General features: G+C 45.7%; 1 protein-coding gene across 1 annotated transcript in view; it reads left to right on the forward strand.

Annotated features, from left to right (window-relative positions):
- Window positions 1–27,217, forward strand: part of LOC146806068 (solute carrier organic anion transporter family member 2B1-like) — a 420,860-nt gene that overhangs the window by 214,864 nt on the left and 178,779 nt on the right. The window contains exons 8-10 of the mRNA XM_085623370.1: window positions 289–400; window positions 18,543–18,707; window positions 20,919–21,117. Coding sequence (XP_085479496.1) covers window positions 289–400; window positions 18,543–18,707; window positions 20,919–21,117 — 476 coding nt within the window. The remainder of the gene's footprint in view (window positions 1–288; window positions 401–18,542; window positions 18,708–20,918; window positions 21,118–27,217) is intronic.

The following is a 27,217-nucleotide window of genomic DNA, read 5'->3' on the forward strand; positions in this document are numbered from 1 at the left end:
ATTTAGTTAACCCCACCCATAATTAAGTCCTCCCCTGATGCATAGTTCTAGTGACCCTGAAATATAGAACAAAAATATAGACACTCATCTCATGTGAAATCTAAGAAGTCAACCGTGTACACCAGGCATAAAAGATAACATCACTGGGAATTATTTTGTCCCTTCCATACCTGAAATTCTCTATCCCCCTGCTCTTCAATAAAAGTTAGTACATGTACCTTTCTAATCACCTGATGAACTCATTTCTATCTCTCTGTCATTAGTGAATGATGCCAATGTTTTTTTCAGGAAGAAAAACTGGACAAGGAAACTGACAACAAACCAAAGACTGACCTGATTAGTGAATGCAAACCTAATCCTAAACTATATCAGCATCTTTCATTGATGGGCTTTATCAAGCGTAAGTGTATATGTACCAAAGGATATAGAAAGAATACGATTACATAAAAAGGATTATTTTTGTCTGTGTAGCTTTGCTCATGTTCTGAAGTTTGCCTTTAGTAAAACGTCCATAGATGTTCAGATCTCCTTCGTTCTGTGTAAGGCGAGATAATATTCATTTAATTGAGATAATGTTCCCACTCATTGAATGCAGGCAAGCTAGGACCCACGTGCATGATTTTTCTTTCTACGTTTGCTCCTTGAAGAGCATATATTCGCACAAGGATAACTATATTTATTTGTTTTCTCAGTAAGTTTCCCATTTATTCAGTTTTTCTCTGGCAAACAATATTACTCAGGAGAACGCAGTAATCGTTTGCAAAGTATAACTGATGCGGAACCATTTTTTTTATGTTGACTTGGGATAAATGGCACTGCTATTCTTTCAAAAATGTTTTTATAACACAAATGTTGCTTCCTAGCACCAGGACATGCAGAGGGGGCAGAGGGAGATGATAAATGAGGCAGTAATCATTTCTGGATGAAACCCTTGGAGCAGGAGGTGTGTAGTTGCGTTTATTTTGGACAGAGCTGATATTGTGGTCATGACACAGATTCAGTGGGAGAGCGCTCCAAAGTAGGGACCCTTGATGGCTCAGGGACTGTCTTCAAACTCCTAAATTTTAAATGACCTTGTAAGAGAGTATAGAGGGATGCTAACCTTGTGCATCTGTTTGGTTATTATGGGGTGAATAATTTGGAAAGTAGTCCAGGCTGTGTTGGCATATTTACAAGGAGATTGCACCACTGGAGAGTCTGGTGGTGCTATGCCCCGCCACTTATATACAAGGCAGCGCTACGCCACTTTTCGAGGCTTAATGTCGCCTTGTAAATCTGGTCCTCCTTGATGCAGTTTTCTGCAGGAAAGGGGGCGTGCAATAGGCGTTGCTGGGGGTGTTCCTCATTACAAGAATCTGTAAATCTGAGGCAGCACCAAAGCCGTACGCCTCCTAAGGGGAGGCATACGAGTGGCGCAATGAGGAGAAGAACTTTTATTTCTCCTCTTTGTTTGCTCTTTCTATGTGTCCTGCATTCTACCGGACACATAGAAGGAGTAAAACCCCATTGAGGATTGCTTTTGTGCAGGCAACGCAGATACCCTTGCACCATGGTGCAAGGGTGCATGCGCTGGCGGTAAGCTGCTTGTTTTTCACCAGCACAGGGGTGAGTACAGGAATGTGCCATACTGTAAATATGGCGCATTCCCACATTTATGAAATGATGCAGCTCAGGGCAGTAATATTATTTGCAGCATTGTGCTGCACCATTGTCTTGTAAATATGGAGTGATTTGTAAGTTCCGCTAATGTGGTGCATGCATTTTAATACATATAAGTCCTTCTGCAAGGTTTTGTGCTCTTTGTTGGTTGTGTAGTAATTTGCAAATGTGGCATATTACAAACTTAACCACCTTTGCAAAGTTGCAAACTTTAGCAAAGACCTTTGCAAAGGTTGCAACACCCCCTAAAAAACACTTTCCAACATCACACATCCATTATCCTGATGTCAGTCCTTTCCTTTCTGTTATCTCCTTCAGTTCTTTGGCCACAGGCATTGTTTTGAGGTGATTAGTGTAGGGTAAGATGGCAGAGGAAGTGATCGGTGTTGTCTATTGCAGGGAGCTACCATCAAATGTATTGTTGCGAGGGTGCATTGTTTTGGCCAAGTTCTGTGCACCATAGACAATGAAGGTTAGAGTGTCATTTTGTGTGGTGCCTTTGCTGCAATTTCAAGGACAGGAGAAACTTAAAAAATGTTTATTATATATACCTTCCTTTTCCATTTGTTGGGCTGTCTCACGAACTTTAGGGCCCAACTTGCTGCTTCCATTCGCAGCCAAGGTCATCGAAAAGGCCGTAAACACCCTGCTAACATACTTCATCGAAACCAACATCGTCCTAGACATTTCCCAAATTGGATTTTGCAAGAATCACAGCATCGAGACCGCCCTCCTCGCCGCCACTGATGACATCTGCTCCCTCTTCAACAAGAGCCAAACAGCTGCCCTCATCCTCCTGGACCTTTTAGCAGCCTTCGACACCGTCTCCCACAGCAAATTAGCCTCCAGGCTTCACAACGCCAGCATCCGAGGAAAGGCCCTAGACTGGATCCGATCTTTCCTCTCAGGCAGATCACAGAGAGTCAGACTCCGGCCCTACATCTCACAACCAACAGAGACTAGATGCGGAGTACCACCGGGATCCTCCCTCAATCCCTCAGCCCCACCCTCTTCAACATCTACATGGCCTCCCTCACAACCATCACCAGAAACCATGGGCTAAACATTGTCTCCTATGCCTATGACACCCATCTCATCCTCTCCCTCACGAAGGAACCCAACATCACCAGGCACACCTTCCAATAAGGGATGAAAGCTGTCACAACCTGGATGAAGAACATCTGCCTGACACTCAACTCAGAGAAAACAGAAGTCCTCATCCTCGTCTCCACCCCCTCAGCTTGGGACATCGCCTGGTGGCCCCCCGTCCTTGGAAACCCACCCACCCAGACAGACCATGCAAGTAACCTTGGCATCATACTGGACTCATTCCTCACTATGAACCGCCAAATCAATGCCATTTCATCAGCCTGCTTTAACACCCACTGCATACTCTGTAAAACCTTCAAATGGATACCCTCCGAATCCAGAAAAAGTGTCAAATGCCCTCATCACCAGCAGACTGGACTACAACAACGGCCTCTATACTAGAATCAACAAAAAACTCCTCTGCAAGCTCCCGACCATCCAGAATGCCGCAGCCAGACTAATCCTTGACATCCCCGGCACAACCACATCACCCAACACCCCTGCGATCTCTACTGGCTCCCCGTCGAAAGAAGGATAACTTTCAAGCTGCTTACACTTGCCTATAAGACCCTCCACAATATCGGACCACAATACCGTCTCTCCTTTCACGCCCCCAAGAGAAACCTCAGTTTAGCCGACCTCTTCCTGGCCACAGTATAACACTCTACAAGAACAGAGCGGGTGGAAAGTCCTTCTAATACCTTGTATCCGAGACCTGAAACGACCTCCCCCTCCACCACCGGCAAAGCCCTACATTGCTCTAGTTCAGGAAAGACCTCATGGCCTGGCTCTACAGATGGCCCCAATGGAGCTGCACACCCCTCCTCCCCCAGCACCGTGAGACACTAACGGGTGAGTGGTGCGCGTTACAAACCCGATTAATTGATTGATTGTCTGAGGTTCAGTGAAGATACCTGGGACACACAGTACACTGATTGTGGGCTGCTACTAATGTATTTTGGTTACTGGGTTAATCAGAATGCTTCTTACATGAGATCTCAGATTGGTTAGTAGTGGAGCATCAATTTTTTGTTCAATATTAGACTTCACTTGAAGCCAGGGGAGGGCTTTAATGGATGTTTCAGCTTGACCGCTAAAGAAACTAAAGGATAATTTGACAATGTCAGCTGTAACTTCTAAAATTGAAAGTATCTCCCTGTTCATAATTATTAGTATACATGTTTATGTTGTATATAGCACCCTCCTATCCTCCAACCCTTCCACCCGCACTCTTCCCAGATCTCCTCTCATGGACAAGTAAGTGGTGACAACATGGATTGGTAAACAGCCATGAAGTGTATGTTTGACAAAATGAAATGCAACTACATGCGCTGGAATATCACTACAATAGACAACCATAATGTTTATCAACTGCAGTAACAGTCACTGGCAGATACATATATTTATATTTTGGTTCACATACAAGTTAACAAAGAATGTGTCCAGCAAAAGCTTGGTTCTTTCATTCATTCATTTATTTATTCATTCATTCAGTAGTGGGTTTCAAGAATGTTAATCCAGAAGGTATTATGATCTGGGAAATTAGTGTCCCTGTTTCCTGATGCATTCCCACGTTGTATATTTGTTCTATACACTATCAGCATAGATTGAGATTGTGGTTCTCTGTTACTTCTGCTAACATGAACAATTAGGATTTGAACAAGTTTGGTTGGCAGTAGTAGTAATAAAAATGTACATTTTTTGTATTAATCAAAAAATTACAGTAAAAAGGTAATAGCATTGTCAAATCAAGGCATCAAAACAATCTGCTTGTATCTGAACTCAAATGGACCACAATTCAGAGTATAGGCAATATATTTAAATCACAGAGTTGATGATGTGTGCGCCTGATCTAAAAACTTCATTGGCATATTATTGCATTATTGTCCTTGAGACTATCACAGTTTCAATCGTATTAAATGGTAGATCTTGTTTTGTCCTCTTGAGAATCCCTGGCACAATGCCATTCCTTAAATACAAGTATATTATTTTTGGGGGATGGGGGGAATGCACAGAGGCATGTGATTTGCAAGCAGTATATAAGAACAGTTTGCATACATCTTGTTACAAGTATATTCAAGCAAATTATGGACACATGCATGTTTATGGAGGAGATGATTTATAAATCTCATCCGATAACATCATGCAAATAGGGCTTTGTAAGCCTGATCTGAAAATTTGGTTAGCATTAATATTGCACTGTTTTTCCAAACGCTAAAACAGTACCTGACAGTTGATTTTAATTTTCTCTTGTTGATCATAGGCCACCCATGCTTTTTTAGGTCTCGCTGAGACAGCGAAAGCTGTCTCTGAGACATTTTGTAAGTGAGTTTTTTAAGTGCTTCCCCTGGCATAGAGCTACAGTGCACGAGGCGTGCACGCGCGCAAAGCAGCCATATGGCTTTACGTCGCTCTCCCTCATAGCCCCTCTCCGCCCCCTTCCCTGCTGCTATTTCACACCAGTTTTCAACAGAACTCCTGCTTCTCTCCCCCACCCCCCACCATCGCGTCTCGCGTGTCCAATGCTTGTCTTTCCTATGTCCTTTCGTTTCTTACATGCAGTACCAACCTTGCTTTCACGCTCCTCCGCCCCTCCCGTCACATCGCGCAGCTTTCACTTTCGCGCGCGGCCAATGCTTGTTTCATTAAAGTGAAAGCATGATGGCGACACCTTGTTTCTTATTTGCAGGCACGACGTGCTGTGTTACTTTCAGCACGCCATGCCCGCTTTCTGCCCCGTTTGCCCGCCCCACCACCGTTCCGAGATCGTAACTTTTAATTTTTAAACTGATGCGGCTGTTTACAATGATTGCTGTGGTTTCTGTGCTCTGTGGGACACTGCGCTCAGTAAATACAACAAAAGGAAACGTTTACGCATCTACCAAGAGCTGCTTTTAATACTGTGCACTTAAATCACAACTCACATAAAACGTAGGCGCATACATCCATTTTGAAACGTCGAGATTAATAAACAGGCTAGCCATTTCTAGTACAGAGAGGTATTGAGAGCCATTTGTAATGCAGAGAGGTACTGAGACGTCAGCCAGAATCTAGCATCACCCTTAATGGAACCAACTTGCACGTTCAACCTTAGCACTCAGCTGCTACATCTATGGATAAGAGCTTGCTCAAGCGGTACATTGCAATGTAGCAAAAGTGATGCAAATAGTAAGCACCCTGCTGTTCAGCAGAGTTAATATTCGTCCAAGTGACAGCGTAAATGCAGGATACTAACCCTTTCACGCACTGTTGCTAGCACACACAACACAGCACACATGATGTGCACGAGCAGCGCAACATTCTAAACCAGAGATCCCTTTGCCAACACCGCCTGATGCTGTGCTGTTATGGGGGGGGTCAATGGAGATGTGGAGGTGCATGGGAGCCTGTATGGGACGGCACAGCAGAGCTTGGGAAGGCAGCAGTCACTGGTGAATCCAATCATCCTGAAGCCTCCTCCAGCGTATCCCACAGGTGTCCACACCAGCATCCAGTTCCTGGGCTTCATGGGATGCGGCTTTAATTCGAGAAAACATGCATGAGTGGTTGTGGTATGCATTACTCAAACCTATCTCAAAATTCTGGGTGCCCACCACCCTGGCTTAACCGTTGATATATTATAACATGAATGTACAAAAGCAGGAGGCGCACACAGAGCATGGAACAATATCTCTTTTTTTTAATACAAGCTACAAAAAGCCTTTCTAGTCCTTGATTCAAAAGCAGGCCCAAATGTATAAGCCATCGCATACGTATCATCAAAGGCACAATGACAACTAGTCTGTACAAGAAAACCTAGTTGGTACAAGCGCTTCAGTCTGAACACGTCTCGCTGAGGGCCCAAATTGTTGATCAGATCTCAATCTTTGTAGAACTAACACTTTGTCCCAGTGTGTCAGACATCCTGTATAGACTGCAAAAACGTCGATTTACTTTTACTTGTGTTCATACACACAAGAGTCCTAATCGCACAGACCCCTGCACCAGCAGTTTTAGCAGGGCATCTTTGTGACTGCTAGCAGGCCACAGTGGCACGATAACGTTCTGCTACAGGGGACTAACAGAACATAAAAGAGAATATAATACACTGACATAAAACATGATTCTTGTGCACATGCAGCTAACAAACCTTTAATGCACACACTCGACAGCTGCACCGGGATCTCTTGCAGATATAGCGGTCATTCAGTAGCACAGCCAGAAGCGACATGCTGAAAGCTGTTTCTATTAAGATTCGCCTTTTTATTTTAATGTGATATTCATTCAAATAGACAAATGTATCCATATATTAGGAATTACGAATTTCCACAGTTTGTTTTATAAACAAATAAGGACAGGGTTGGAACTATGGAAGAGATATTAATTAAAAATGGACCACGGAAGGGCAACAGTTTTAAAAATGTTAATTTACTTGCACCTTTTTTCTAATAAGTAGAGAGCGGAATCACAACCACCTATTTAATTTTCTAACCCCATTACTACATAGAATCATTGCCTAATCGTAAGCAAGGGCCATCGGAAACGGAGCAACCTTTCGGGTAAGGTCGGGAATGGGGGCAAGGACGTGGTATTTCACTAGCCGATGTACTTCTAGGCGCACGATCTCACTTCCAACGCAATTAGCATTTATACTCGGAGCAGAGCACTCACAAACCAGGAAGAGACCCTCCCCCCCCTCCCCAACGGATAGAGCCCGCTCACACCAGATGTGGCCACTAATACTCAGCCCACTGCTATCACATAACCAAGCACGACAAGCATGGATTATTTGTACTTCTTAGAACACGTTACCACAGAGCTACAAGTAAAAGCTCATGAATCGGGTTTATAAATGAAATAAACACTTTCGAAACATTGACTAAAAAGACAACCCCACAATTCACAGCGAAGGAGTTTGGACAAAGAGGAGCATTTCATGGCCCTCGTCCTTGTGGTGGAAGCCCAGGCCCGAAGGAGGCAGCAAGGGCACGAAGCAAGGTCTTCTAGCCGCTGCCTGCCTTGCTGCCTCTGGTGACGATAATCGGGAGAAAGAACCCTCCCGTCGCACCGACCCCCCATCGCACCGCCCTGGCCCCCCCTCAATCCTGCCTCCTCCAAAGAGATGCCATCATATTACGCTATTCCGCAGGGACACAATGGTCCAACGCGGAGACACATGTTCCTTTATCAGTGTTTGCAGGTGTATGAGACCAACTGGTTCAATTGTGAACCAGGAATGGAATTCCTAAAATTCACGGGCTGCTGAAGAAAGCGGAGGACTGCGAGCTTGTGTCCCTGATGACACGGAGTCATCAGGTCACCTTACTTGTAGGGCCCAGAACAGGTAACAAAACGGACAATCAGAGGGAACACCCCCTTATCGTTTCCACGACCACTAGCCAGCACCGGGTGAGCTTGGGGCAAGAAAGATTCAGGAGGGGCACAGACCCTAGTAGAAACTGCACATCAAAAAACAAAGATGTCCAAACTACAAATAAATCGATAAAAATACCAATCCATAGCCGTGCACTCTTATGCGGCTACACAAACAACAAGCATTTGCAATGCAAAAGGTCTCGCATTTGCAATGCAATAGGTCTCGCATTTACATGAGTTTAAGCTATTGGCATTGTAAATGGCAATGCCTTTCATTTTATGCTTTAAAAACCAACATAAATATAAGGCATTGTCATTAACAATGCCAATAGCTCAAACTCACGTAAATGCGAGACCTATTGCATTGCAAATGCTTGTCTTAAATGCAACACTTTAGGGCAGATACATAAAACATGCAGAAGGAATTCAATTGCATGCGCAGAAAGTCGACAAGCATTTTGGGGTACATGCATCAACCAAAATACTGGTTGCAAACGGGCGGATTCGCAGTTGATGGTAATTTGGAAAAACTTTGAAAAAACTTTGAAAAAAGTGCATTTTTCAAAGTGTCATGGGGCATGTGTGTGCGCCACATGTGCACACATGCCAATTTCGAGGGTGCATCACGGTGGCCTTTTGGCCTCCTTGCACCCTTAAAATTGGATGCACAATTTGCGAGTACCTATTTGTTACTCGCAAATTGCGCATGCAATTCCCGTTCATTCCTATGGGCCTCTAGGTCCATAGGTATGAATGGGAAGCTATTCCTTAATTGCGAATTGCAATTTGCTATTCGGAATTAAGGAATATGTTGGAATTGCTAATATTTTAGCGAAACCTACATGCATAGGCAATTGTGATTCCATAATTGCAATTCCTTAATAATCACAATTAAGGAATCACAATTGCCTACCTTGATGCATGTGCCCCTTTATCTTTAAAAACTGGGTTCCATTTGCCTTTGAATTAATAAATTGGGATATAAATCAATATGAACGCTATTACATACCCAGGCAAATTTGACCCTAGATATTCTTGCTTGCAAGGAATAGTCCATATGGTTGTATTGTTTGGCCTGTGCCAGATAACAGTACCTCTGTTTCAGAGTAAGCGTTCCACAGCGTAGGTTTTTCTGGCTTGGCCGATTCATCTGCGCCAGTGTGTGTAGATCAGGTGGATCGTAAGTATCTATGTTTGTGAGTAAGATATGCAACTCTAAGCCATTTTATGTAGTTTTGCTTACTTCCTGATACATCAGCTATTCTAGTAATGTTGGATCCACTTTTACACAGTCATAGAAGAAACTCATGGTGCTTCTGTAGTGGAGTGATGTTAGAGATTTTAGACTTAATTCTAGCCTTGTGACACTTTGGCGGGTGGCAGTACGGAGATGAAGCAGATTGTGTCAGGTTGCATACAAATTTTATCAAGGGTGAATATGGTCTTGTGGTTCCATGCAAGAGATGCACATAGCAAGTATGGAGTCAGTTTCATATTGAACGCTTTCAGTGATGGGCTAATTGCATTCCCGCCAGATAGATTTACCTATCTTGGACCGATTTGGTGATTATTGTTGACTTAAGCTTTCTGGTGGCTAGATGGCTGGACCATGAGATACCTTGCTGTCAAATGTTACCCTGAGATAATCGTATTGTAGCATCTCCTAGGACCCATCACATGAATTTAGTTTCTTGCCAAATGTCATGAGCTTCAGTGCGGAAAAATTAGCAATTAATCCATTCTCCAGGTTAAATTTGTGTAAGTGGTTTAACTGATGTTGTAGGCCACTACAGTGTAATGGATATATCACCTTTTGTAGTCACTCAACTTGAAAAAGTGGATGGGCCCATCATTGGATTTTAAGGACCATATCTATCAGACTCTTGACGATTTATGAACTTTTAAATGCAACATATAACCATTTGTGTTTTGTTTGGCATTTTGTAACAATAGGCATTTTATATGGAAGATCTCTTATAGTCCTGAAGAAGAAAATCCAAGTTAACCAACCAAACATGTTAGTTGGGCTAAATCTGAGGAACACAAGGATACAATAGATTCTTATCTTATGTACCTTTTTGGTTGATGTATACAGATTAGCAAATCAGAAAGACAAATGCACTAGTCTGGTGTGTTCTCCCTACAATTTTTGTAACTTTTTTCTTTTATTGTATATGGAATTTGGTATATTTTGCACATATGTGTTTTTAAGATTGACATTTTTAACTCAATGTGTATATATTCTTTATGCTGCTTGAAACATTATATAATATGATACGCCATTAAAGATGTATTATTTAGCTAACTTGTAGTATTTGATTTGTTCAGTTTCAAGGACAACATTGAAGCATGTATGAGATTATGGTGATGAATGTTAGAGTGAATGGTTGATGACATTTTGTGGTAACTAATTGAGTTTCCAAAGGGAATTTGTATGACTTTTCAGTCATGGACAGAGCCCTTTCCCTTTGGCCTGGGGCCCCTCCTTTTGGTGTTTGTGACAGAATCACCAAGTCATCGGCGTAGGCCAAATATGTTATTTTTGTACCTCCCAGCTCATGAGGAATGCCCTTCTCCAACTCTAATGTCTTGGCTAAATCGGCGATGTACAAGGAAAATAAAAATCAGGACAAAATACAACCTTATTTGAGGCCGTTCTCTTGTGAAGGGGCATTAGGACCAGAGCTGCACCCCGAAACGATTAAGCCTTGTGCAGCGCTCCCTCACCTGGCGCTGAGGGGCCCACCCAGTCTCAGAGACTGCACCGGTATCGCCTGAGCCCCAAATATTGAAGCACGGTATGGTCCTTGGCTCTACGCTGGAACTGCGCTGCGGCCTTTTATCCTGTTTGCTGGCCTGCGGGGGCCTCCCCTGTAGCTGTCACTAAGGGCACTGATCCCCGCTATGGGCCCCCTGGAGAGACTGGTGGCAATGGAATCTTCTACACTTTGCCTTGCAGGATTATGGCCTACTTCAGCGTCATTCCCTGGGTGCACCGTCCCTGACTCCTGCCCTTCTCCATTGCACCTGCCTCTGCCAAGATTGTTTCAGGGGCCACTATGACGATGATGCTCCAGTCACATGGGTGTTCTTAGCGAGCCTTTTTGGGTCTCTCAGGAACATTGTGGCCCTCAAACAGGAGACAGCTGCTGCTGTCAAGGACATCATGAGGAGTATTGGCGAAGTGAACCAATCTTATCCGGGACAAAGGGATCAGATATAAGTGGGGGCACCCAACCTTTGTATTGAACAATGAACCTGCAGTATACACACCCTGGGGGAAGCCTGGTCCCTGATGGATATGGACAGGCTGCAAGAGGATGTCCCCATCCAATCTCAGCAGAGGCATTCTGAGTCCTCCTTCGCTGGGGCACCTTACCTTCCCCGCTCATTGAACAAACATTTCTGCAACCTTCTGTACTGGAGCACCATCAGGAATGGGCTGCTCTGTTGACCCAACTTCAAAGGCATGATAGCACCTCTGAACCAGACAATGATTAGAAGGGACTGATCCCCATGCAGATTCTTGCTGCCCACAACCATCTGAGATGTGGCACTCCTCCCCCTCTTGCTAAGGGTTTGAAGGTGTTGGAATCCATATAGCCTTCTATTTTGGCTTCCTTCTATAGTGGTAGAACTCCCCTCCCCAGTCTCACCGAAAGCTAGACAAGATGGACCCTGTGATTTTAGATCATCAATGTGTTTCCAGGCAGGGAGCCATCCAGTTGTGTTGTTTATTGTTATCCACTCTTTTCCTTGTTCCGACAGCTCACATCTGGCTATGCACTAGGCAGCCATCCCAATGTCAACAGATCGCTAAACAGTCAATAATGTGGGGTCCAACTCACCTCCATGTCAATCCTGAGCCTCAATGTTCAGGGTCTCAATGCTCCAGTGAAACAACTAGCACGCCTCTCCTTCCTTCGGTATTCTAAATGCAAGGCCTGTCATATTCAATAAATACGCCTCTTTAAGAGAGACTGAAAGTGCTTACATCCAGATGGTTTGACCGCCAGTACTTCTCCCATGAGCTGGGGAAGAAGTCGGGAGTAGCAATACTACTGGGCAAACATTTTCTGGGGAGGGTGACCCAGACTCAAGTAGAGATACCAGGTAGACTCCTATCTTGGAGCATTGACATGAAGGGATACACATTTACACTTGCAAATGTTTACGCTCCCAATAATCACAGAGATGCCTTCCTTAAAAACGAGGTGGCAGCAGGTGCTAGCCACTCCAGATATAGTTGTACTTTTAGGAGGTGATTTTAATGTAGTCCAATGGATGTGGGATCAGTTGATGTATGGCGACAACACAAGCCGATTTTTTCCTTACCTCCCCGTGTCTAACTGCTGCTACCAGAGTGGTAGATATTGGGGTGGCCGCACTCTCAGATTATTCACCTATAAATATTACATGCCATCTTCTGGGTCCTCCACCGGAAAATCGTAACTGGCACCTTAATCTTAAACTCCTTGTATATGAGACCACAGTCACTGAAATAACAAATACCATCTGAGACTTCATACATACTAACGATACACTAGACACTCCTGTTGCAATGCTGTGGGACACTTTGAAAGTGGTAATTCAGTGCTGCTTTATCGCCATAGCAGTTGAGATTAAGAGGGACAGGAGGGACAGGAGGGACAAACGGTCACAGCTGGAGGATGTATAAGGGAATTAGAAGGGCGCATAAGCAAACAGGCCCCCTTAAAGCGCAGTGCCAGCTTACGGAAGCTGGTAGGCAACTCAAGGCCCTTGACATTGATAAAGTTGAGTACGCTTTGCTGCATACAAACACAAAATACTATGCAGGGGCAATAAGGTAAGCAGCAATAGCACACCAACTCTGTGCTCAGGCACTCCAATGCAGAATACTGGAGATTGAGGACTCACAGGGTACTAGGGTTGACCAGGATGAACACATGTCTCAGGAGTTTGAACACTTCTAGTCTATTTTGTACATGGCTCAGGCCCAGGACTTGGGGGGCACTGAACATTACTTGGCGCAGGCTCCCGTGGCCTATCTTTCCCCAGATGACTCGTCTAAACTAGACATGGCCATACAATCTCTGCAGCCAAGCAAAGTGCCTGGTCAGGATGGTTACACCTCAGACTTCTACAAAATGACTGCAACTATCTTACTACCTATTCTGGCCTGCTTATATAAGTCCTTTAGTACTACAGGCACACTTACTGACATGATGCAGCTGGCCCTTCACTATCATCCCTAAACCTGGCAAGGACCACGCATACTACTCCTCATATCTTTCCATTTCTTTGCTAAATGTGGATGCCAGCATCTTTACAAGAATCATGCTACCCGATTGGCTCCATATATGCAAGGACTTGTGGACCCTAAACAAGCTGGGTTCATACCTGTGCGTGGCTGGGGTATTAATACTAAGCACCTTTGCGACCACATTGACAAAGGCCAGCATTCTTGTTCCCGGCCCTCCTAATGTCTGTTGATGCCAAAAACATATTTGATCGGGTCCATTGGCCATATCTTTAACTTGTGGTAACTAAAATGGGCCTTCGTCCAAGGTTCTACTGCTGGATATGGTGCAGTTATGCACAACCTACGGCAGTAGTTAGGGTCAAGGGGCTGCTGTTGGGACCTTTCAATATTACCAAGGTCACTCGCCAAGGCTGTCCCCTATCCCCATAAATCTTTGCCCTCTACATGAAACCCTTAGCTAAATATGTACGCAGAAATGCTGACATAGTGGGCTTAGGAATGGGGGCAGGGAGCATAAGTTAGCACTCTATGCTGATGATGTTATGATAGCTCTGACAAAGCCTGTTACCTCTTTGTCTCCCCTAATGCACAATATGGAGGCCTTTGGAATAGCCTCTGGCTTCAAAGTTAACTTCCCGAAATCCCATGCCCTCAACCTTACTATCCCCAAGCCGACCATGTCCGATTGGAATGCCTCTTCCCCTTTTCCTGGACTGCCCATGTTGTGGGATATTTGGGTCTAGAGATACCCCCGACGCTAGGTCGGAACGCAGAAAGCAACTACGCTGCACTTCTTGCTGCTGGCCGATCTGGCCTTTGCTCATTGGAAGAGATTCACCCTTTCCTGGTTGGGGAGACTCACAGTGTTCAAAATTACACTCTTGTATGATATTCCTTATGTTATGCAAGTATTACTGTTCCAACCCGCTCCACATCTTCTTGGCAAGCTACACCATCTTATAGCTCACTTCGTCTGGGCAGGAAAGAAGGCATGCATGGGGAAAAATCAGGCTTACTTAACCCCAACTGAGTGTGAATTTAGCATTCCTCACTTAGTACAATACTACCACGTGGCACAGCTTCATTACATGGTGGAATAGTCCAGGCCACGCATGGAGGATCATTGGTGCTGCACAGATCAGGCAGTGGCTGGAATAGACACCTAGAAAATACCCTGGTTGCCTAAACTTCACTGACCTCCGAGCTACAATGGGAGTCTGGGACACAGCACAGGTCTCGTGCAAGCTACCTACTCACATATTGTCTTGACCCCATTTATAGAGAATCTGGAATTCCCCACGGCGGTACAGGGGCCTTCCTTTGCGCAATGGTAAGCTGCCAACTGTAAAAGGGTATGTGACCTTTTTGATATCGACAGGATTATGGAATTCATGCAACTCCAATCTAACTATGGCCTCTCATCCAGTGCTCATTGGTGATATGTTGCCCTTCGACACTGGCTCCTACAACCTCACATTCACCCCCACGCTAGCCACCCTCTGACCTCCTTCGAAAAATTGCTCCTCACTCGTTCTTCTAATAGGCGCATAGTATCTGACATATATAAGTTCTTAAACGCCACACTTGTGCTTTATAAATCACTAGCACAATGATGCTGGGAAGATGAGTGTGAACATACCTTCACTGCCAAAGAATGGGGGGACATTTGGCATAGGGCCTGCGCCTCTGCATTTTGTGCAGCAGGTAAGGAAATGATGCTCAAGATTGCGCACTACTGGTACTATATGCCGGCTAGGGTAGCTAAATGAAAGCAGGGTAGTGATGCACCATGTTGGAGTCAGTGTGGACAGACTGGCACACTTACAAATCTTCTTTGGCACTGCCCCAAGATACAACAGTTCTGGGCAGAGGTTTTGGCAGGTGTCACTGAGATTTAGGGCACAGACATTCCTAGGTTCCCCAGACAAATCCTTCTAGGACTTCTCAACCCCCTACATACCGACTGAAATCAATCAATCAATCAATCAATCAATCATGGAACTTATATCGCGCACTACTCACCCGTAAGGGTCTCAAGGCGCTTGGGGAAGGGGGTCTGCTACTGCTCGAACAGCCAGGTCTTGAGCTGTTTCCTGAAGGCCAGGTGGTCCTGGGTCATCCGCAGGTGGACGGGTAGGGAGTTCCAAGTCTTAGCTGCCAGGTAGGAGAATGACCTTCCTCCAGCGGTGGCTCTCTGGATGCGAGGGACGACGGCGAGGGCGAGGTTAGCGGAACGTAGCCGGCGGGTGGGCGTGTAGAAGGTGAGGCGGCTGTTGAGGTACCCTGGGCCTAGGTCGTGGAGGGACTTGTGTGCGTGGGTGAGGAGTCTGAACGTGATCCTCTTGTTGACAGGGAGCCAGTGCAGGTCTCTCAGGTGGCACGAGATGTGGCTGCGTCGGGGGACGTCCAGGATGAGTCGGGCGGAGGCGTTCTGGATACGCTGAAGTCTTTTCTGAAGCTTGGCTGTAGTACCGGCGTAGAGGGTGTTTCCGTAGTCTAGTCTGCTGGTGACGAGAGCGTGGGTGACCGTCTTCCTGGTCTCGGTCGGGATCCATCGGAAGATCTTTCGGAGCAAGCGGAGGTTGTGGAAGCAAGCTGAGGAGACGGCGTTGACTTGTCTGGTCATCGATAGGGAGGAATCCAGTATGACGCCCAAGTTGCGTGCGTGGTCCGTCGGTTCAGGTGCGGTGCCTAGTGCCGGGGGCCACCAGGAGTCGTCCCATGCGGAGGGTGATGGTCCCAGAATGAGGACTTCTGTCTTGTCCGTGTTCAGTTTCAGGCGGCTGATGTTCATCCATTCAGCGACGTCTGTCATCCCTTCGTGCAGGCTGGCTTTGGCGGTGTCGGGGTCTCTGGAGAGGGAGAGAATCAGCTGGGTGTCATCGGCGTAGGAAATGATGTTGAGGTTGTGTTGGCGTGCGATGGCAGCGAGGGGTTTCATGTAGATGTTGAAGAGAGTAGGGCTGAGCGACGATCCTTGCGGGACGCCGCAGGTGACTTCGGTGGCCTCGGAGCGGAACGGAGGGAGGCGTACTCTCTGTGTTCTGCCGGAGAGGTATGAGATGATCCATTCCAGAGCCTTCCCTTGGATGCCGGTGTCGTTGAGGCGTTGGACTAGTGTGCGGTGGCAGACAGTGTCAAATGCTGCGGAGAGGTCTAGGAGGATGAGTGCCGCTGTTTCGCCGTTGTCGAGCAGGGCTCGGATGTCGTCGGTGGCTGCGATGAGGGCTGTCTCGGTGCTGTGGTTGGCTCTGAATCCGGACTGTGATGGGTCGAGGGATCCGTTCGTCTCGAGGAAGGCTGCCAGTTGCTTGTTGACGACCTTCTCGATGACTTTGGCCGGGAAGGAAATCAATGAGGGGTCGGGCCATCACTATTGCACATGGCACAGCCAAACAGGTCCTTCAGACCCATTGGGGCACAGAATTGGTGACGATGCGCCTGGATTGGTTACACATGTTATGGAATCTCTTGGGGATGGGGAAATTAACAGCAGCCGTGGCTAACATGTTTACATTCTTTGACAAAACTTGGGTGCCCTGCGTGCAATTCCTGTCAAATGAATTTAGGGAGATGAGTTTCCCAGCCTATTTACGGGTCCTTTGCCTTACACGCTTGGAACACGATACTCACCGATGTGCAGGAAGAAACCTTCACTACTCATACTTTTCCTCAAGTGCTGGCCGCTGTACATTTTTCCCTGCTATGAGCTGCTGAGGAATTTTGTACCCATCCCCATTTTTCTCCTCTTACCGTTTAGGCCCCTTCCCTCCCCTTTTTTGCCTTCCTTAACTATTATATTTCCCTGCTATCATTGTCTCCTTCTATTGTTCTAACTAGCCATTTGATGTATGTGGGATGAATGTTTTTATTAATTGCTTCTAAAAATAAATTAAACAGATGTATACCTAAAAGGGTTAAGGGTAGGGAAATGTCAACTTTCTAAAAGTGACATTTTCTAACTTGTAATGCAAAATCCGAATTACCATTAAAGAGGATTTATCATTACAATTTCATAGACACCAAACATGAAATATCTACGTGGTCCTAATTGGGAAATACAGCTTATTAAATGTCATAAGGAATCCCCAATGTTATGTTATCCAATGGGAGGTGTAGGACTCACTGTAGTGAAAAATAAATTTAGGAGTTTTTCACTACCAGGACATATAAAACTTAGAAGTACATGTCTAACCTTTTATTTTCACAGGGGTGGCATGTAATAAAAGGGGAGTTTAAGACTTGGCAAGGGGATTTTAATGCTAAGTTTACATGGCAGCTTAAAACTGTTTTCAGGCTGCAATGTTAGGCCTGGGACATGTTTTAAGGGGCTACGTAAGTGGCTGGCACAATAAGTGTTGCAGTTGCACTAATAGCATTTATTTTATTTACAGGATCTGGATACATGTTATACACTCTACAAGGGTCTTACAAGTAAATTAAATATGTCAGTTGGGTATAAATCAATTAAACCATGTTAAAGGAAGAGAGCACAAGCACGTTAGCACTGGGGAGTAGTGGTATAGTGCACAGAGTTCTAAGCCCACCAAAAATTAATTCAGCAAAAAGTGGAGGAAAAAAGGCAAAAAGTCTGGGGGTGACCCTGTAAGGAGGGCAAAGTCCACCAACACCCTTCACATCAGTATCATCAAGCAGCTGACTAGAAGACTTACAAACCATCCAACATGGCAGCCAAACTTATCCCTAACCTCCCATACAAAACTCACATCACACCACACCTCAAGGAACTATATTGGCACCCGATACAGAAATGCATTGAATTCAAACTCCTCACCCACAAATTCAAGGCAGTATACAACTCGGCCCCCAACTACCTGAACAGTCTCATTTACTTTGTCAACCACCCAGACACTTCGCGACAGAGGACCTACACATCACCAGATCAGGAGGATGTTTTTGATTTGGGACTCATGTTTTAAAGGCAGCGAGAGATAGAAGTAATCTCATTGAAATATAAGTAATCTCATTGAAATACCATAATCAAATTTGCAACCTAACTTGAGTGTTTACATTGCATGAAAAAATGCAGAGAGGTCATTGACCTTAGCAGTAAAGAAAATTAAGATTTTGCATTTGATATGTTATTGGCATGAGTTTCATAATTTTCATATGAAGTACCTATATAAATTTTTATAGATAAATTGCTCATGTTTTTTCTGTTTATTTTCTTTAGTCTTCCCTAAGGTTTTAGTGAAATACCTAAAGAAACCTGTCTTTCTGCTGGTGATTTTGGCTCAGGTGAATCTATCTGCAATGGTGGCTGGTATAATGGTATTTATGGCCAAATATATGGAGAGGCAGTTCTCTATCACAGCATCAATGGCTAATCTGATAATGGGTAAGATGAACAAAACATTGTAGAAAGTTACTGCCTTAGTGTCTCTTGCCATGAAAGAATCAAGCTGAATTTTCATCTGTACAATCTGGTGGTGATCCAAGCCACAGTATAATATGCAGATTAACTACAGCTGGGGCCACTGGACTTATTCAGCAATGGAGGTCCATATTATCCATCAGGGTTGACCAAATTATGTGGCAATAAGTGGTACATTTTGCGGGTTAATGTTCCACATTCTATAACAGTATTATTTTTAAGTTTCATCATTTACCTACACATTAATGGTGGATAGGCACAGATTCCCCCTGATTTGTATCAGTTTTACATCTGGATGCAGTTATGGGTAATTGCAAGATGACTAATTAGTCTTTGTAAATGTTTGCTGCCACTGTGTGGCAGCATGTAGTGTTTTTAAGTATTTTTGTATGTGTTTGAGCTAGGACCATTTTTTAGTTTTAAAATGATCCTTCAAATGGTGGATCAGGTAGTAAGTCATTTAAATCCATAATTATGTGGAAAATGCTGTAGCAGAAGGATCACATAATTCCCACAGCCTCGACTGCAGTATAGATCTGTTATGGCAATGTGAATAGAGCATGTAGCATGCCAAGATCAAAATATGATTCTACAATTAAAAGAATACTGGGTAAAAACAAAGCTTTCTTTAAGGAGAATGTGGATTATATAGTAATTATTGCTTTACATATATTTTCATAGCAAAAAAACTCTGCTTTTGGAAAACCTCTATTGACATCTCATGTAATGCAAAATGGTACAGAAAAACATATTTTCAGACACCTGCATACGTTATATATGGTAGTGCCAATAGAACAGCAGCCTTTCTGTTTCATTATCATAGTCTGGTTTTGAGAGTATCAGGGCCCGAATTGTCTGTTTGAACTCTTTGTCTGGAATCACTATCTGGAATTTCAAAGCAAACTAAGGTAGAATTTAACTTTGTTGGGTAGATTGTTTCTGTGATACTCTAGGGTCAGGTGCCTATCCAGTATGAAGCCCAGGAATTTGGTGCATTGTACAATGTTCAGCTTACTTCCCAATACTTATATCTCTTTAGAACCAGTTTTGTGCAGGAGTTTATAAGATGGGCTGAGAGAGATAAGTAGATATTCTGTTTTTAGCAGATTTAGTTATAGATGGTGATATGTCAAGTTTGGATTTTGCTGAGTACTTTGGACAGCCACTTGACATCTTTAGGAAGTAAAGCTTTGAAATCTAGTTGAGTGTCTTTAGGATAGTGGTGGTGGTCACTTTCAGATCTTGGTTCAATTTTAAAATTGATTATAAGTGACACTACATTCAAGTTGACAAATGTGTATTCAGGAATGGTGTTCCTGAATGTAGACAAACGCATAGGGTCAGCAGAAATATCATCGGGAAACCTCCCATTAAGTGACAGGAGCCCTATAGCCTCTAGCTCTTTCGAGAACAGCAACTTCTCTCCTTGATACTCACGTTTTTGTGGGGCATGAACTGCTGAGCAAATGCCCGGACTTGTTTGGTAATTGTCTAGTGACTCACTGAAATGTTGTAATCAAACACTTGTAGCTGATGAGGTTACTTGAAAACCTCTGCAGCACAAGTTGCAGTCAATGGTAAATGTTTCCACCGTTTGTTTAAGTAAAGAGTAGTGGTCATTAATTCCCACCTAATGCTCATCTCTATTGCTGGGGAAAATGTCTCTAATTGGCAGAAGATGGCTGTTGGCCTCCCCTGGCTATGCTGTGGTCTTCCAGCACCCTGGTGTCAGAGCAGGTCTTCAGGCAATGTTCCAGTGCTGTTAGCAAACACTAAGCAGAAGTAGATCATCAGTATGTTGGTCTATTTCTGGGTGTGGACTTCTATTTCAGTCCTTGGTTGGACAGTGATACCTGGTCTGAGAGAGAGAATCAAGATACGTCCTTTAAATAGCAGAGTTTGTCTCTTTTTTCCTGTTGTGCATAACACCCTTCCTTATCCGTAAACCCTTATGGGGTGTACTATAGAGTGAGGTGGAAACCTGGATAATCTTAGTTCATTCACATACTCCTGTCCTCAGGAGATAACAACAGCTCTCCCAGCAGGGAAAACCAGGAATATCTCCATATAACCTAACAGGGAGTACTGGAATGAACACCACTTCTTGTTTGTATGTGCCGCTTCTCGTATTAAAACACTATGCAATTACCCCTGTCTTGTGGTTGCTCTTCTCAGGTGCTATACACATTCCTACAGCCATGGCAGGAATAGTTGTTGGAGGGGCAGTCATGAAGAAGTTCCAGATGTCTCTTAAGCAGTGTGGAGCCATGTGTGCCATTGTGCTGGCCCTGTGCATCGCCATAGCCCTGCCCATCTTTTTCCTTGGATGTCCAACACAGACATTTTTTGCTCCAGGACATGTGCCGGTTGGAAGGTAAAACAAGGTTCTAGGACTGTCAAAATGTCAAAAACATCTGAAACTCTCTTTTTTTGTGTGTTAAGAATACTTTATTGGGATAATATACAAAGTTAAACATCAGTATAAAACCTACAAACAGGGGTCAAACAGTACCATAATCGAGATTAAAATAAAATGAGGTGAGATAGAGAAATAAGTTGAACCATAAACAGATAAGAACCATGTTAAGAAGTACATGATCGAAACCAATTAAAACCTTCTAAACCCATACTTAGACAAATGCAATTTAGTATTTTGAAGAAAAAGGGGTGAGACTAGGAAGGGGAAGGGGGGAGGGGCAGCTGAACAATAATGCTAAAATGACAATAAAGACTAAAAGAACATAATATTATTAAGAAGGTTCATGAAAATGTACATACAGAGTAGGTCGAACAAACCATCCTGGAAAGATATGTGGTAAGTGGTGACCAAAGTAAGGGGTCTATTAGGATAGCGGGCGGATGGTAGCAACCTTCGGACCGGTGGCGGACATTCACCCGCGATTGAAACCCTGAATACCGCCGGTCCGATTAGCATTGCGGTCGTGACCGCAGTGGTGTGATTTTCCGCCCGCCACTTTTCCGCCGGTTGCAGTCTGCTCGCTTACCTTGCGGGTGGAGCTGGACCGCTACAATTGTGACAGATCAGGGCCAAGCACCGCCGGCACGATTATGATGCCGGCGGTAGCCAGCCGTTCCGCGGCGGTGGGACCGCCATGGAAAGGCATGCGGAGAATGTCTCCGGGGGTCCATTGCGGGCCCCCAATGTGTTGGGTGTGTGTGGGTGCACTGGGGGTACCAGGTACCCCCTTACCCCTACATGTCCCTGTACCAGGTGGCAGGCACTGTGCAGTGCCTGCCACACAGTGCAGGGACATGCAGGACATGCTTTCTTGGACATCGCGGCGGTGCTGCTGGCAGCAACAAACCGCCAAAATGTTAACTGCCACGATCCGACCGCCGCGGTCAGATTTCGACTGCGGAGCATACAAATTGGACCGGCTGTTTTCCCGCGGTCCTAGCAGGTGGTGTTTTCCCACTACCATGGCGGTCGGAGTGATTTTCCGACCGCCATCCTAATAGACCCCTAAGTCTTTCTTAATCAATTGGGGTGTAGAGGTGGCATGTGCACGATCTAGTCTATGATGATGACATAGCAGGTTCCACCAAGCATGATATGAAATTTTAACCATATCCTTCCAATTGGTGGTGATGATCTGAAAAGTAATGGTTATAAACAAGTCAATACATTTAACCACGCTTCCCTGGGGGATCAGTGACAGAATATCGAGGGACATAATATCGACAGACAAAATATAGTCTACCTATCTACAAACAGGTAAGTGCCAAAATATCGATTCCAAAATATAGTTGTTAAAAATATAGTTTACTAAAATATCGAATTTTTAAAATGTCTTAAAATTAATATTAAATTATTTAATAAATACAATTAGGTAAACCATACTTAAAATTAATTTAAAAGTATTAAAATTAATGAATAATATATTTAATCTCCCCGAAAAATTAAACATACATTTTTATTTTTTATATATATTAACTTATTAATATTAAAAGATAATTATTTATTGTTAATTATAAGGGGGCCGGTTCCGATCCTGTATTTTTTTTCCCGTACGACTCGCATCTGTAATTTTCCCCGTACGAATCGTACAAGTCCCGTCCCACCCGTGAAGTACGATTCGTACGGGAAAAATACATACGATCGGCCCGATCCGTACGAATTCAATCAGGAAAAGTTGTACGAGACGGACCCGGACACTTTTCCGTATGAAGCCTAAAAATACAGTCCGACCGTACAAGTACGATCCGGACCGGCTTTCCAATTTAGAATTCGTACGGAAAACGTCCCGTACAGGGGGAATGACTTTACCCGCTACAAAGCAAACTTTGTACGACTCGTATCCCGGGAAAAGTAGTTCCCGGGGTGCGAGTCGTACAGGGGTACGAGTCGTACAGGCCCCCCCCCTGCATATGTACGCACCTTACAACAACATCATCGCATATGTACGGTGCGTACCCCAACATCACAACATCATCGCGTATGTACGGTGCGTACCACAACGTCGCGTATGTACGCAACCCACAACAACATCATTGCGTATGTACGGTGCATACACCAACATCGCGTATGTGCGTTCCTCACAACAGCATCATCGCGTATGTACGGTGCGTACCCCAACATAGCGTATGTACGCACCTTACAACAACATCATCGCATATGTACGGTGCGTACCCCAACATCACATCATCGCGTATGTACGGTGCGTACCCCAACATCGCGTATGTATGCACCCCACAACAACATCATCACATATGTACGCACCTCACAACAACATCATCGCATATGTACGGTGCATACCCCAACATCGCGTATGTACACACCCCACAATAACATCCTCACGTATATACGTACCTCACAACAACATCATCACGTATGTACGGTGCATACCCCAACATCGCGTATGTACGCACCTCACAACAACATCATTGTGTATGTACGGTGCGTACCCCAACATCGCGCATGTACGCACCCCACAACAACATCCTCACGTATGTACGCACCTCACAACAACATCATCGCGTATGTACGCACCGTACATAGGCAATGTAAAACAGCACAAGAAGGGTCTATTCGACTCGCACAACACCACAAAACATGGAAATTACTGACCTGGCTACATCCAAACAGGCAAACAGAGGGGCAAACTCACAACCACCCCTTATAACACACCCACCAAAAATTAAAACTGAGGCCCACCCACAAATGGACCAATAAAAAGGGCCCACACACACAAACCATGAGCCTTTGCAACAGACTCACTGCAGCTAGAGAGCACACACCAACAGCTGCACCCATCCACCTTAACATATACACCTTCACACAACCTCCTTCACACATACCCCCTCTTCACATTCAGACCCACAACTTCACATTCACACCCACACACCCCCAACCCCCAACCATACACACCCTCACCCCACACCATGCCCACAGACAAGAATCCAAAGTTCACAAGGGAGGAGCTGGAGTCGAGCCACAGCGGTTTGGAACATTGGTCAGACAGACCAGCATAGCCAAAAAATCACGCCTGTGGCAGAGGATCGCCGATAGGGTGAATGCTGTTGCACCCATCAGAAGGACCAGGAATGGATGCCAAGCCAGGTGGTACGATCTGCGGAGGGCAGTCAAGTGAAAAATGAGCGACGACTACGCCCAGAGCAACATCACTGGAGGGGGTGGGCCCCGCAGACCAGTACATTTCCATCCCTGGGAGTAGAAGGTGATGGCCCTGCTTCCGCCGGTGGGAGTACATGGACTTCAAGGACTCCCAGAATCCGGTGAGTACACAAACAACTTACGTAACATGGGGGTAATGGCATCCACACCCCAACTACACAAAATGCACACAACTACCCCAAGCCCTCACCGGCCACAACCACAGTAAAAACAACTCTAATGCCAATAACATGTGTATGCTCCATTGAGAAAGCAAGGCCATGCTATGTCCCATGCTACACGAAGCACCAACCCAAGAATGGATGTCCCGTATGCTGGGAGGGTGGGTGTCACTAAACGCATTGTTGAACTCCAAATCAGACACAATTGCCCTCATCCCATATGGCCCAGGTACATACCCATGCACCATGCGCAATGCACAGGGATTGGGAAAGTAATGACAAGATAGCTGACACTTGGCCCGGGTGTAGGCAGCACAAGGCTCTCCTGTGACCAGTGCAAACACCAAGACAACAAGGTCAGAAATCTAGGACAGGAACTCACACTCACTGTCATGGCAGCATGCTCCATGGGGAGACAGCTACATCACCTGGGAGCCCCACTGCCAAATCACACTACACCCACCAGCAGGCCTTGTCACACACACCCCTTACACAAGCAGACACCCCCGGGACACGCAATGGATTTACCCACTGTCACAATGGACATGTAACACAACAACACCAATACATAGCCGAAGAAGCATCCAAGCCAGAAATCTACATGTCAAAGACTCAGGAGAACATATCAATCTGTCCCCGCAAATACCCATCCACAAGTGAACATTGAGGAGAATGCTAGGCACATACAACTACCTGGAGGAACAGTGCCAACTTGAATGTGTATGAAACATGGATGTCGCATGAAACAGCATTAACATTGTCTCTCTCTCACACACAGGGCAGCGTGATGATTCTCCCCCCAACAATGGGGGTGAAGAATCACAGTCCCAGGCTCGGGAGGAACCTGATCCCACTGGCAGCAACGCCTCTCAACACTCCGCGGATGACCCCGACCGACCTGGACCCTATGGTGTCCAAGCCCCTGCAGCACCTGGTTCAGGAACATCTGTGCCAACCACCACCCCCATTCCTGCCACATCCCAGGAGACACCGAGGAGCCCTGCCCGCAGTGAACACCTGAGCCAGTCTGACCAGGAGGGACAAGGTGCACCGGGCACCCAGGAGGAGGCAGACAACACTGCCACTGCCATCCCTCAGAGGTCCTGTAGACCCGATGTGCTCACAACGGCAGCCCAGGCTCATGTGGGCAGGGGTGGTGGGAGTGGAGGCAGGCGGAGGCGAGAACCTGACCAGCCAGCTGAAGGGACCGGTATGTCACACATAGCCAACATCATGGACGCATACCGGCGCGACACCAGGGAGTTCAGCCAGGTAGTGGTGACCCTTACAGAAATTAAGAACCAGCAGGCCGAGCAACACGCCAGTCAACAAGAACACCAAGGACGGATGGAGGCAAGACTGGCTGAGCTCCTGGCGGTGCAAAGGGACATAAGCCATTCACTCCGTCGGATCCCCGACAACATGGGCAACCCTCCCTGTGCCACCAGGCGAAGACCACCACCAGCCACAGGGAGGGAGGAGGAGGAGGATTCGTCCGACGGAGCGTCCCAAGCATCGTCAAGGCCTGCATCTGAGGGTCCCCGGAGGAAGGTGGGTCGTCCACGGAAAAGACCGTGAGAGGCAGTGGACTATCCACATCTCCCAGGTCACCTGGCGTGGCACCTGGCCTCCATGTGCGACAGCATCACCTCATTGACTGACATCATCTGCCACATGGACTTGCTGGTCACAGTCTGACCAATTATGCCAAACACTGTGGCCTGGACAGTGATGACTCCAAATGCCAAGGATCCCATCTCCCCCTGTGAACTTTGGATTCTATGGTCCCTGTATTGCACCTTTTTCTGTGCACAAATCACGCCCCAGACCTATAATAAATACATTTATAATAGTAATTTTATGTTGCAGTCATTTAGCATGAGTCCACAACATATGTGTGGGGATATGTCAAAGTATGCCTGAATGTGGAACTAACTCCAGCCATCCATACACTTGGATCTGAGTCCGGTCGAGGACACACATGGGTCACAATGTATCACCAAATACAGACATGGAGCCCAATACTCACCCGTGATGGCCTAAAGCTGCTGAGGGGGGGGGGGGGGCTTGCAATACTGCTCAGACAGACCAATTTGCCAGAGTATCATGAAGGTGTAGAGGTCATGGGTCATGTTGAGGTGCCCGGGGAGGGAGTCCCAGGTCTGTTTTGCGAGGTGGGAGAACTATCTCCTGCATGCAGTTGTTCTGTGGATGTGATGAATGGTGGCCAGGGCAAGGTGGGCTGCACGAAGTTGGGCCCACCTTGCTTGAAGACAGACGTCCAAGGTCGGTTTTGGGTCTGGGGTTGTGGACTGCCTCCTGATTGTGGTTCAGGAGTCTGAAGGTGATCCTGCAGCAGACAGTGAGCCATTCTAGCTATCTCAGGTGGACGGTGTGTGGCTGGGGCGGGGGATGTTGAAGATGAGGTGTGCGGATGCACCCTGGATGTGGACAACTTCTCCTGCAGTTTTGCTGTTGTTCCTCCGTAGAGGGCGGTGCTGTAGTTGTCCCGGCTGGTGTCGTGGACCTGGGGGATGGTCTGTCTTGCCATGGAGTGGATCTATCTGTGGATCATTTGCAGCATGCGGAGGGTGTTGCAGCATGAGGTACAGATGTTGTTGAGTTGCATGGTAAGTGTGAGCGATGAGTCCATGATG

The sequence above is a fragment of the Triturus cristatus genome, chromosome 8, assembly GCF_964204655.1.
Source record: "Triturus cristatus chromosome 8, aTriCri1.1, whole genome shotgun sequence".
Classification (NCBI taxonomy): Eukaryota; Metazoa; Chordata; class Amphibia; order Caudata; family Salamandridae; genus Triturus; species Triturus cristatus.